The 12,465-nt window shown below is 38.8% G+C and overlaps 1 protein-coding gene across 1 annotated transcript in view; it reads left to right on the top strand.

Moving 5' to 3' along the window:
- MGAT5 (mannosyl (alpha-1,6-)-glycoprotein beta-1,6-N-acetyl-glucosaminyltransferase) overlaps positions 1-12,465 on the top strand; it is a 327,806-nt gene that overhangs the window by 212,195 nt on the left and 103,146 nt on the right. The window contains exons 7-9 of the mRNA XM_011970295.1: positions 1,228-1,389; positions 4,577-4,746; positions 8,233-8,367. Coding sequence (XP_011825685.1) covers positions 1,228-1,389; positions 4,577-4,746; positions 8,233-8,367 — 467 coding nt within the window. The remainder of the gene's footprint in view (positions 1-1,227; positions 1,390-4,576; positions 4,747-8,232; positions 8,368-12,465) is intronic.

Genomic DNA, 12,465 nt, shown 5'->3' with positions numbered 1-12,465 from the left:
AGAGCAGCCCTGGATAATATGTAAATGAAGGGGCGTGGCTGAGTTCCAGTAAAATTTTATGCACAAAAATAAGCAGTGAGGATTTAGCCCAAGGGCTGTAGTTTGCTGATCCATGCTGTAAACCACAGGAGTCCTAGGATATTGTTTAGTCAAGAAGGGAAATGAAACTGGGTGTAGTGGCTCATGCCTGTAATTTCAGCACTTTAGGAGGCTGAGGCAGGAGGATTGCTTGAGGCCAGTCATTTGAGACCAGCCTGGGCAATACAGCAAGACCCCATCACTACAAAAAATTTAATAACTAGCTGAGCGTGGCGTGTGCCTATAGTTTCAGCTACTTGGAAGGCTAAGGTGACAAGAGGATCGCTTGAGCCCAAGTTCAGGGCTCCAGTGAGCTGTGATCATGCCACTGCATTCTAGTCTGGGTGGGAGTGTGAGACCCTATCTCAAAGGGGAATAAAGAAAGAAAAGAGATGAGTGTTTAGAATGAGCTATGGTGGTGGCTGAAAAGGTGGATTCAGCATGTTTGAGATGTTCTGTGAAATAAATCCTGGTTGTTATGTTTCTCTGTTATTCCAGTCACTGATTGCATCCAGCTATATTCTCTAGAACATTAGGAAAAATATTCTTCCTAACTTTTAAGTTATTCTGGTCTGAATTTTAAATTGTACTTGCTCATGACAGAAAAGTAGTATTCCTGGCTCTTAAATTCCTTAGAGAACAATGAATTTTTGTTTGGACTGGGACAAAACCAGAAGATGAACATTTATTTCCCTGTTTAACTCCGTGGACAGAAAGAGGCTTTTTGGCAACTTCCACGTTGTCAAACAGCCTGCTAAGAATTGACTTCAGTTTTCTTAGAAGTCTGCTGTCCTATGGTAGATCCAAATGGCACAGTAAATTTGAGTGCTGAGAATTTCAAGGTACATCAAGCATACTCATTATAAAAGCTGCATTTGAACATAGCTCAGGGCTTTGTAATGCCTGTGCTGCTTTTCTCGATTTCTAATTTTTTAATGATGTCCCTTCCGGCAGATCAGCAGTCAGCAGCCTTTGCTTCAGTTTGCAGTCCTGGGACCTTGAAGTCAAAGCTGCAGCAGACAAGACTTACTTTTGAAGCTCTCAATTTAATTGACTAACCCTTTTAAGTTTTCAAATGTCACATCATGAAAACCATTATGCTTTCTGACTTTTTATCTTCTATTCATTTTATTAAATTTCTGTTGCTAGGCGGAAATTCGTACAGATTTTAATATTCTCTACAGTATGATGAAAAAGCATGAAGAATTCCGGTGGATGAGACTACGGATCCGGCGAATGGCTGACGCATGGATTCAAGCAATCAAGTCCCTGGCAGAAAAGCAGAACCTTGAAAAGAGAAAGCGGAAGAAAGTGAGTTTCTTATTAATTCAGTGCAGTTAGATGCCAGTTTTCTTTTAAAATTTGATTTTGCTTGGAAACAAGACTAAGAGAAATGTCATATCTCAGATGATACTCCCTCAGGGTGATTCTGCTCAGTCTCTTGTACAGCTGTTTTTGGGTTGGCCTTTGCCTACTTACAATGCTCCTACTTAGCAGGGTCTGGCACAAGTTTCTTGGGTGAAGCCAAGCAGAATATCTGCCTGTAAGACTTTTCCTTCAAACCTGTCTTTGTCAGGGTATCAGGAAACTTTCCCCCATTTCCTTACGTGAATCCAACCTTTGAGAGCTTCCTATTATATCATCATGAAAATTTTATATTTTTGTTGATTTTCATCCCTGGCTTTTGGACAGCCATTGAGTTTCATTGTTACTCTGTCTGGTTGGTGCTTCTGCTTATGCTCCTAGGAGAGGGAGAGAAAAATTTGATTAAATTTGAGCCAGTTGCTTTCTAGTTCATGAGGAGAGACTTGGAAAACCTCTCGAATACCCCTCGACTTAGAAGACTTTATGCCCTGTTAGCTATGGATTTGGTGGTCTGGCTTTAGATTAACTGTTCTGATTTCAGAACTGAGCAAAGGGAACAATTTGCTCCCACATCTAAAAAACTTAAAAATGAGTTTGGTATTCCTAATCCAACTGATCTGATATGTTTGAAAAAGAAAATAAAGATATATTTGCAAGACCCCAAGCCACAGTTTGATAGATCACTTTTGCCTAGATCTCGTGAATTTGTGAGACAGCAGGACGAAACATTCTGTCACCAAACGGTCATGTATGGAAGAGCATGTGTTCACATGCACAGGTGGACTGTAAAAAGAAATAAAGAATTTTTCTATATATTCCTGTGGAGTAACCTCGAGGGTGTATTGTTAGGTGAAGAAAGGTAGAGAATAGTGTACATTATTTTTAAGAGAGAGAGGAAATTTATATCTATGTGTACATATAGATATATACAGATACATACATTTGCTTCTTGCTCTTAGTTTGAAAATGTATTTTTCTTATTTTGATAAACTAAAATTAAAAATAAAGGAGATGGTGATGATGGTTGCACAATAATGTGAATGTGCTTCATGCTGCTGAACCGTATACATTAAAATGGTAAATTTTATGTTGGGTGTATTTTACTACAATAAGGGGGAATAAAAAGGTCAAATAAGGGGAGTTGGGATTAGCATGGAGGCAACAGAAACTGCCATAGAAACTAGACTTCTGAATATATCTGACTTTGTAGATTTGACACTGGAATCATTTTATGTAAGTGCTAAATGAAATTTTATTACCAAAAACTAAAAATTAGGAGGAATACAAAACAAAAGAACTGACTATATATCCATCCAGTTTTGATGGAAGCACACAGAAAGATTATTCTTAGTGACTTTAGAACACAGTAAACGATACACTTCTGATGGGATATCACAAAGGATAAAAAACTGTAAAAACATCTTAAAACCATTTTTATTAATCATGTAATATGCAGTAGCGTTGATATTCTCATTCTCAATCCATTGTGAACATTGGAGTAAAGCAGATGAGTAATTATGTTAGTGTCTTTGAGAAGTGGGATCTGCAGTGTGGAAGAAAAGAATTAATGGATGGTAGGATTGGTGATGTTATGTAAAAACACTGTAACCCTGAGTTTGAATTGGAAGCACCAATTGGAACTCATGATTTGCTTTATCTTTGAGGAAAAACAAATTTCCTAGGTAGGGCCACTGTAAGGCCTATAAATAGTAATAAAATTGAGTCCCTTAAGCCCCACACTTTAGTCTCTAAATGCTATTTCTACTAAGTGGTATAAGAGGTTCTTCGAAAAATGGCTTATTAAGGTCCAAGGCAGAAATTGTACCTGTTGAGCCTAGAACAATCTTGTCAGGCACCATGTGCGGAGAAGCTATCAAAGAAGACTAAGATCATGTCAAAGGAACTTAGGAGCCAGCTTGGATAGCCTCCCACAGGCCCAGGTGGGACAATTGGATAGTTGGTAAGAGGAATATCCACAATATTTTGAAGCATATCAAATAGCTTTGATGTTATAATGATTTTTTAAATTAAAAATCCTCATAGATCATCATTAGAGTAGGCTAAAAAACAAGTTTATTGTTCTGAAAAACTGGCAAATAAAGAGAAAGACTCAAATATTTACCAGGCTCCTTCTATACCAAGTACAAGTTTGGCTGCATTTATCTATAACCTTAGAGTTAACCTCAGGGTGACCAAATAGTTGATGAGGGGTAGTTTCTCTTCATAGAGAGGCATTCCAGCTAATAAACAAAGAATGGTAAAATATCATTTTGCAGTCCCTAATGGATTAATGGATCTAGCTAGTGACCATCAAGGACTGCTAACATCCCAAGACAGACACACCTGTACATTGTTTCCTATGAGGCTAAGAGACATATGAGGCAATTATTATGTATGTTCTCTGACTCTTGAATCGCACAAGTGCACTTAGAAAAAATAAAGGGCAGTTGAAGAAGTATGAATATTAACTGGATATCGGATGATGTTGAGGAATTACTAGGTTTTTTAGGGATAGTAGTGATGTTCAAGTTATATTTTTCAAGTGAAGGTTTGTTCCTTTCAGAAATGGCATACCAAAATATTTACAGATGAAAGGATATATCTAGAATTTGCTTTGAGATAATCTAGAGGGGTTGGGAGAAAATGGGGGTATAGATTAAGATTTGTCATGCATTAATAATTGTTGAAGCTACACGGTAATTACTTTGGTATTGACTATTGTCATGTATATTCAAATTTCCAATACTTTCTATGTATTTGAAATTTTCCATGGTAAGAGGTTAGAAGTATTTTAGCTGTAGATAAAAGACCAAGAGTGTTAGAAAATGTTGTCCTGTCTTACCTTCCTTTAATCCTGATTTTTAAAATACACTGTGCTTTCAAAAGGTGGGATTATCTGTCCATAACCTTGTACTCATAGCCATACCAATGGCTGCAGTGATTTTATTTCTCTAAAACCACAATGAAAAATTATTTCCTTCCTTTGTACCTTCTAGAAAAACAGCATTCCCCACACTGAGATTTTGTTAGGATGTAAACATGACTTTGGGATTTGTTGATCACTTCTTGGCGCAGTACTGTGCATTTTGTATGTGGTTCTGTGTGAATCAGTATATGCCTCTCTGTTTTCCAGGTCCTCGTTCACCTGGGACTCCTGACCAAGGAATCTGGATTTAAGATTGCAGAGACAGCTTTCAGTGGTGGCCCTCTTGGTGAATTAGTTCAGTGGAGTGATTTAATTACATCTCTGTACTTACTGGGCCATGACATTAGGATTTCAGCTTCACTGGCTGAGCTCAAAGAGTAAGGAGATTACTTTTCAATTTTAAAATCAGAATACAGGAAAGAAATTGTAAACTCTTGAAGTGTTACCTCTATTAGTGTGTAATTTTTTGTCGAGGAAAATGAAAGTGATAATTCACTAAACAGGAGATAAGAAGATTATTTTCAGGAGCTAAATACATACACTGTGAAAAGGATAATATGTTTTCATTGTACCTGAAGGCTCCAGAGGCTTCATAAATGAATGCCAGAAAATTCAAACTAAGGAGCTTATTCTTTGCTATTACAGGTGCTTCCAACATCTGTAGCACGAAACATTATTGACTTTCCTAATTCCCTGTCTCTTGCTAAAATTCATACCACTGCCTACTCAACATCAATCTTTCTAAGTCTTAAAACAGGGCAGGTTCCTGTTTGTAATTTAATTTGGATAGAATAAATTTCCTGAAAGCCCAGAGCCAGTCCTTTTTCAATTAGCCAACTTTCACCTGAGTCTGTTAACTCTACTTGGGTGTTTTATTTCACTGAAATTTGCTTCTAGCTCCAGCCCTCCTGTAATCCCTTCTATATTGGCATAGCTGGCTGAGCAGGGACACTTCCATCCCCTGCAGTTGCTTAGGATAATTGCCCATGGAGACTTCCCACCCAACAGTCAAGTTGTCATGTTGCTATATGTCATATATTTCCAGAAGAAATACCTTGAATGAACATTCTAGAGCTCATTGAGATGAGAGACATGTTAAAACAATATATGGTGGCTCCCAGCACTTTGGGAGGCCAAGGTAGGTAGATCACTTGAAACCAGGAATTCAGGACCAACCTGGCCAACATGGCGAAACCCTGTCTCTACTAAAAATACAAGAATTAACCAGGTGCAGTGGCCCATGCCTGTAGTCCCATCTACTCGAGAGGCAGAGGCTGCAGTGAGCTGAGATCATGCCACTGCACTCCAGCCTGGGTGACAGAGCAAGACTCTGTCTCAAAAAAAAAACAAAAGCAAACAAAAAAAAATTGGATACACAACCTACAAAGTGGCTGCATTTGTACAGTTAGCAGTCACTCATCTGGTGCCTTCTATAGGCTAGTTTTGGTGTGGGACATACAGAGATGACCAATGCGTGGTCAAGGAGCTGCCAATCATTTGATAATTACAATTAATATATTACATAGTAACTACACTAATTCCAGTTCTGTTGGTGCTAAGTGAGGTGTATGTGGATGCTAGAATGTAAGCACTGGGATTACAGAAAACTGAGTATTGTCACTATGTAGTGGGCATCTAGATAGTGCCTAGCAAGTAATGAGTACTCACATAACTATAGAGTGAATGAGTGAAGGAATAAATAGGTGAATGAATGAGTGGGTAGGTAAATAAATGGAGTGCTGTGGTAGTACCAGGGACAAGTACTGCCTGGGGAGGTCAGGAAAGGCATGTTAGGGATTTATCAGTCAGAGACTGAATTTGATGGTCGAGGGAAAATTTGTTCAGTATGTCCTCACTTAACATTGTTGATAGGTTCTTGGAAACTAGGACTATAACTGAAATTATGTAAAATCAAGCCAGTTTTTTTCGTTAACATTATAACCACTGATTTGAAGGAAATGACTTTATTGGTGGGCCTGCTATCTGTTGTTTTGTTTAAAGTCCTGGTTTTCAGGAACCTATTGATGATGTTAAGTGAGGACTTAACTCTAGTAGTCTTTATGCACACTGGGGTCAGGGCTAGATGTGTTTTATTTAAGAAGATAATTGTGGAAGCAACATAGAACAGTGGTCTTTAAATATATCTGTACTTTAGAACCACCTGGAGATCTTTGTATTTATTTTTTAACTTTGGGGTATCTTTTAAAAATCCCACAGACCATGCCACAGGCTAATTAAATCACAACCCTTGGGGGTAGGGCAGAGCCATAAGTATTTTGTGATGCCTCCAGGTAATTTCATTATACCGGCGAGTTTGGGAAACACTGAGCATCATGTTTGCAAACTATGGCTCAGCAGGCCAAATCAGCCCTCTGTCTTTTTTTGTAAATAAAGTTCCATGGGGCCAGGCATGGTGGCTCACGCCTAAAATCCCAGCACTTTGGGAGGCCGAGGCGGGTGGATCACCTGAGGTCAGGAGTTCGAGACCAGCCTGACCAACATGGTGAAACCCTGTCTCTCTTTTGTAAAAATGCAAAAATCAGCCAGGTATGGGGACAGGCACCTATAATCCCAGCTACTCAGGAAGCTGAGGCAGGAGAATCGCTTGATCCCGGAAGGTGGAGGTTGCAGTGAGCCAAGATCGTGCCATTGCACTCCAGCCTGGGCAACAAGAGCAAAACTCCATCTGAAAATAAATAATAAAGTTTCATGGGAACACAGCCATGCCTGTTGTTTACATATCATGTATAGCTGTCTTCATTCCACAACGGGAGAATGGGCCAGTTGTGACTGAGAATGTATGGCCTGCAAAGATGAAGATATTCACTGTCTGGCCCTTAACAGAAAGGGTTTTCTGACTCTTGGGAAGAAATTGGTTCTGCAGAACCTAGTTCTTTCATAAACAGGGGAGAAGGAAGGAGGAGGGTGGCTGATGTGGTGGTTAATACGGAGCTGTCGAGCAGAGTCCTGTTTGTGACTCTTGTCCTTTGAAGCAGGATGTTCATAATTTGGTGAAGGATTATTGTGGGGTGTGGGCCGGGATAAGCAACAGTGGTGGTTGATTAGTAAGTGGGTAGCAGTAGGGTTAGCAGTTACTTGTTCCTACACATGAAGTTGGCCTACCAATCAAGTACATCATCACACTCTGAGCACAAGTGTGGTTTTGTGTGGATGAATGCATGGGTGGGGGAAAGGGTGATAAAAATAAAACTATAAACCGTAGTGCCAGTTCTGTAATATGGTCAAGCTAGGAGGAAAAATTTGACATAGCAGAAAAAGTTAAGGAACAGTATGAGACAGGTAGAAAGAAGTTAATACTATAGAGGCTAGAAATTGAAGACATTTAGAAAAAGGAGATGGGGAGCAGGTTAATAAGGGTGCTGAGCAGCAAGAACAGGCTCTGGGGGAGAAAACTAAGTTGTTGAGTGTCTGGTATTCATTAGGCACTTTCTTTTCAGTATCTCATTGTGAAGAACCCCTGAGAGATTGGCGTCCAATGCTCTTTGTATCCAGTCCTTGTTTTCTGGAATGAGCAAAGAGTTTGAGAGAGGTTAAGTAACTTGTTTAAGGTCTCACAGCTGCTGCATAGTGGTGATGGAGTCAGACCCATGTCTTCCTTGATTTCAAAGACTGTGTTTATATGCCACCATTTGCACCATTTTGCATGAGTCAGAATCAGGGTACTGGGTTGGCCTTAATGGATGGAAAGAATTTATTTAAGTAGCAGATTTGAAAGGGCCATGCTGTCATCTCTAATAAGGATTGTTGTGGTGGCGTTTGACCATTAAAGTTGCCAAGTTTATTACCTTTTAAGTGAATGATTTTTCTCTTTTTTTCTCCCCTCTCTCTTGCCGTTTCTCTAGAATCATGAAGAAGGTTGTAGGAAACCGATCTGGCTGCCCAACTGTAGGAGACAGGATCGTTGAGCTCATTTATATTGATATTGTAGGACTTGCTCAATTCAAGAAAACTCTTGGACCATCCTGGGTTCATTACCAGTAAGTGCTGCATGGTTTTCTGACTTAAGGGGTTTTTTCCCCCTCAACAAAGGTTGCATGGTTGTGGGTAGAAAAAGCTTACCAAATAGTATCTTTTCAGCTGTATGGAGTGTATTGCTCATTCATAATTGAAATTCAGATTCTCAGTGACTTTGTACTTTCTTTGGCTATTCATTATTTTCATTGGTTTCTTAAAAATAGAAAACAAGTGTTCAACCTCCTTTCTACCTTGACTAGTATTAATACTTAGCCTTCCTCTCAGTATGCGTATGCCAGTGTTATCTATTTAATCAAATAACCATTTTGATAAGATATGTACAGTGTCATTTCTTGTGTTCCTTGGGTTTTAGATCATGATTGACTTTTCTTACCCTTTACCTCATCAGTATTCTTGTCATTCATGGAAGGGAAATCTGGGAATACGTTATCTGAATGCTGGGATCTTGCACTTTTTAAAATAAGCCAATGATTAGTATGACTGTGGTGCATGTGTACTCTGTGCAGTCTTTATTATTTAGTAGAGTAGCTCAGTGTTTCCCTGAGTGTGGGTTTGGGACCACGATTTAGTATTTGAAACACTTTTACCTGGTATACAAACATGGCCCTAAATCACAATGAATTATATAAAGAAATTTATTAATTTTTCAATTTTCTTTCAGTCTTTTTGAGAAAAGGTGTAGTTTGATGCTACTATATCTCTGTCACTACTTTTAACACATGCATTCTTAACAATGTGAGAGTAGTTGTGAGTCTCAGCATTCAGCAGGCAAAAGTATCTATTCTAAATTGTAAAATACTTCCTAAAGGTTATATGCTTTTTTGTTGTTGTTATCTTGCATGTATGGCGGTCAATACTGGGTTTTTTCTTTCTAATTTTTGGGGTTTTTTTAATTTCTCATTTTTATTTTTTGTCTTGTCTTTTATTGCTTCTGTCCTTTATCACATTTAAAAATTCCTCTCATTACAAAGGTCCCCCAAACCACCAAATTTGGTCCTTGCCAGGAGTATCAAATGATTTGGAGGTCTTTAGTCATGAGAGAATAGTAAACAACAGTACTAGATAACACTGACTACTCATGTCAGTTTCATCAAGACTAATAACTTTATGGACAGAGAAACTGAGTTATTTTGCCAGTTTTAGAATGAATTTTTTTTAATTATACTTTAAGTTCTAGGGTACATGTGTACAACATGCAGGTTCGTTACGTATGTATAAATGTGCCATGTTGGTGTGCTGCACCCGTTAACTCGTCATTTACGTTAGGTGTATCTCCTAACGCTATACCTTCCCACGACAGGCCCCGGTGTGTGATGTTCCCCACCCTGTGTCCAAGTGTTCTCATTGCTCAATTCCCACCTATGAGTGAGAACATGCGGTGTTTGGTTTTCTGTCCTTGTGATAGTTTGCTCAGAATGATGGTTTCTAGCTTCATCCATGTAGCTACAAAGGACATGAACTCATCCTTTTTTATGGCTGCATAATACTGGGTTTTATTTATGGTCTTTAAAAGTTTCCTTTAAAAAATAAATTCTAAAAGGTGAATAAACTTACGTAAATGGCACATAAATATAAAAAAAGCAAAACTAAAAACTTGCTGCAGGCCAAGATAGTGCTCTACCTTTTGCATTAGGTTTTTTCCTGGTTTTGGCTTGTTTCTTGAAATCTTGACGAAAGTAGAGTTGTTGTTTTCTACCATTTTGTAAATGGCAGACATCTGATAAATGTGCAAAGGAATCTGTGCAGTACAGGCTTCCCTTGACTCACATATCCTCGCTATTAAGAGTTCTTTGGATGGAAAAATATTCTCAGTGGTAGTGTTTAGGTGAATTAAAAAAGGATAATTTTGTTATTAAAATGGTCACCGTTGATTGGCATTTCATTCTTGTTGGACGAAGAGGCACCATCTCAGAGGGGGTTTTATGGATGAATGTAATGTTTATCTGCCTTTCTTTAATAAATCATCTTTGTTAGTGATATTACCTGGCAGGAGGTCTGTTAGTGCTTTAGGTCTGCAGTCTTTGTGGTGTGATGAAGCGAAGATTCTATTAAAAGTCTACTCAGGTCCCCTAGGAAGTTTCTTGCCAATTTCTTTCCCTTTTAAAAATTAGAAATTGTCAGAGAAGATTTAAAATTTTCCCTTTTAAAAATCAGAAATTTAATGGAATACATACCAACAACCAAGGTGAATTGTCAGTATTCATCTTGGTTGTTGGTATGTATTCCATTAAATGTATTGTTGTTATCTGATCTTTCAATTAGGAGCAAACCCTTGGAAAATTAATTGTAAATTTAGTCCAATTTACGTAGGGACCTAGGAAATTCAGTTAAACATATATTACATGCCTACATGCAACTAGTATTCTGCTAGTTACTGCAAAACTCATACCCATTTTACTTCCTACAAGGCCTTTGTCGAAGGACTTACAAGAAAGTAAACTGCAAGTAGTCTAAGATATGCCATGTTTTATGTCAAACACCAGATTAGAAATTAGGGCATGGCAAGGAGCTCCTGAACATCCATTTCATAGTAGTGTGGCTGACAGCAAAGAGAAGATTCCAGGAGTTACTTGGCATGACTGCTGTGATCCCTGTTAAAAGAAGACGAGCTGCGTTGGGCATCAAAACAAATATCTTTTTAAGTCATTAGTCTGCTTATGATGTTCCAGACACAGAGACATTAGAGGGAAGGCCTAAATATTAGCAACACATTATAAAAATAGTTGCAAAACACACAGATGCAGGATGTGATTGAAGAAGGAAAACTGTAATGTCAAACCTTCCATGTGCTAGACCAAGTCCAGTGTCCTGTCTGTGCTTTATAAATTAAACCTAGATAAGCTAGAAAAGCAATTCCCAAGCAAAAGCCTCAGGTAAAAGGATGTCAAATTATAAATTTCTGGGAGACAGCTGATCATTCCATTCCTCTTTCAGGAAGAGCCCAGTGCCACATAGCTTACATCTAGGCACTGTGCAAAGTCTGGGCTTTCAGGCGTTAGGCCCTTAGCAGACAGCTTTACTCATCAGGATTTGTTTGAGTTGCCCAAATCAAAAATAACAATAATAAAACTTCAAGTTAAAAATATGGTCACCAGCCAAAGCTAGAGAAGAGTATATCGTTAGCATTTTATAGCCATGAGTTCCACATCCACAGATTCAACCACAGACCAAAAATATCTGAAGGAAAAAGATAATAATACAATAATAAAAATACAAATATGATACTAGGCATTATAAGTAATCTAGAGATTTAAATATGAGAGGATGTGCATAGGTTATATGACAGTACTATACCATTTTATGTAAGGGACTTGAGTATCCTTGGATTTTGGTACCCACAGGGGTCCTGGAACCAACCTACCAGTTACCAAGGACGGCTGTAGACTGTTGGAGTCAATTGCCAATAAGTGGAAAAAGCTGAGCCTTCAAGCCAAGGCTCCTTATGACAAGAGCGACCCGTTTCTCCCTGCTGTGCCTGCACAAAGTGCTGTAATCTTTGACTCACAAAGTAGGGCTGGCGAATCCCGGGTCTGATTCTCTGGTAGGAGTGGAGCATTCCCCAGCCCCACAAATCAGCGTGGGTCCTGTCCTCTCCTCCTGCTTTTTGCAGTGACCTTCAGAGCTGCCACCATTAACACTGCCAGCTTTTGCAGAAGAATATATACTGGCTCAAACCAGTTCCTTGTACATCTTTTTTTTAAACGGAAAAATATAAGAAATGGGTATGTTTTATTAAGTGGAAAGGGATGCTCTGAGCTATTCAAAGAGCAAAGAAAACAAAAACACTGATCTGTTCCTTGGGTCCCTAGCTTTCTTTTTTCAGGACTGTGGGCTTTATTTCTGCCCACCTATTGGCCACCAGACCAATGACGTATCTTTGATGATACTGTGAAAACTGTCGCTATGATGAGAGCATATTCCGTGAGAGCCACACAAGAATCTCAGACAGGGAAATTCCTCCTGTGGTCAGCTTGTATTTGACGTGTGGTTGTGGCCTTCCTGCCTTTCTTTTCTTCACTTCCTGGCCTTAACAAATTGTAGTGATCTCTAACGAGAAAACTAGCACACAGAAAAGAAAATTTATGAGTATACTTCCTAGA

The sequence above is a fragment of the Mandrillus leucophaeus genome, unplaced genomic scaffold, assembly GCF_000951045.1.
Source record: "Mandrillus leucophaeus isolate KB7577 unplaced genomic scaffold, Mleu.le_1.0 Scaffold94, whole genome shotgun sequence".
NCBI lineage: Eukaryota > Metazoa > Chordata > Mammalia > Primates > Cercopithecidae > Mandrillus > Mandrillus leucophaeus.
The sequence above is the reverse complement of the archived record's forward strand: the minus strand, read 5'-3'. Positions and strand labels throughout refer to the sequence as shown.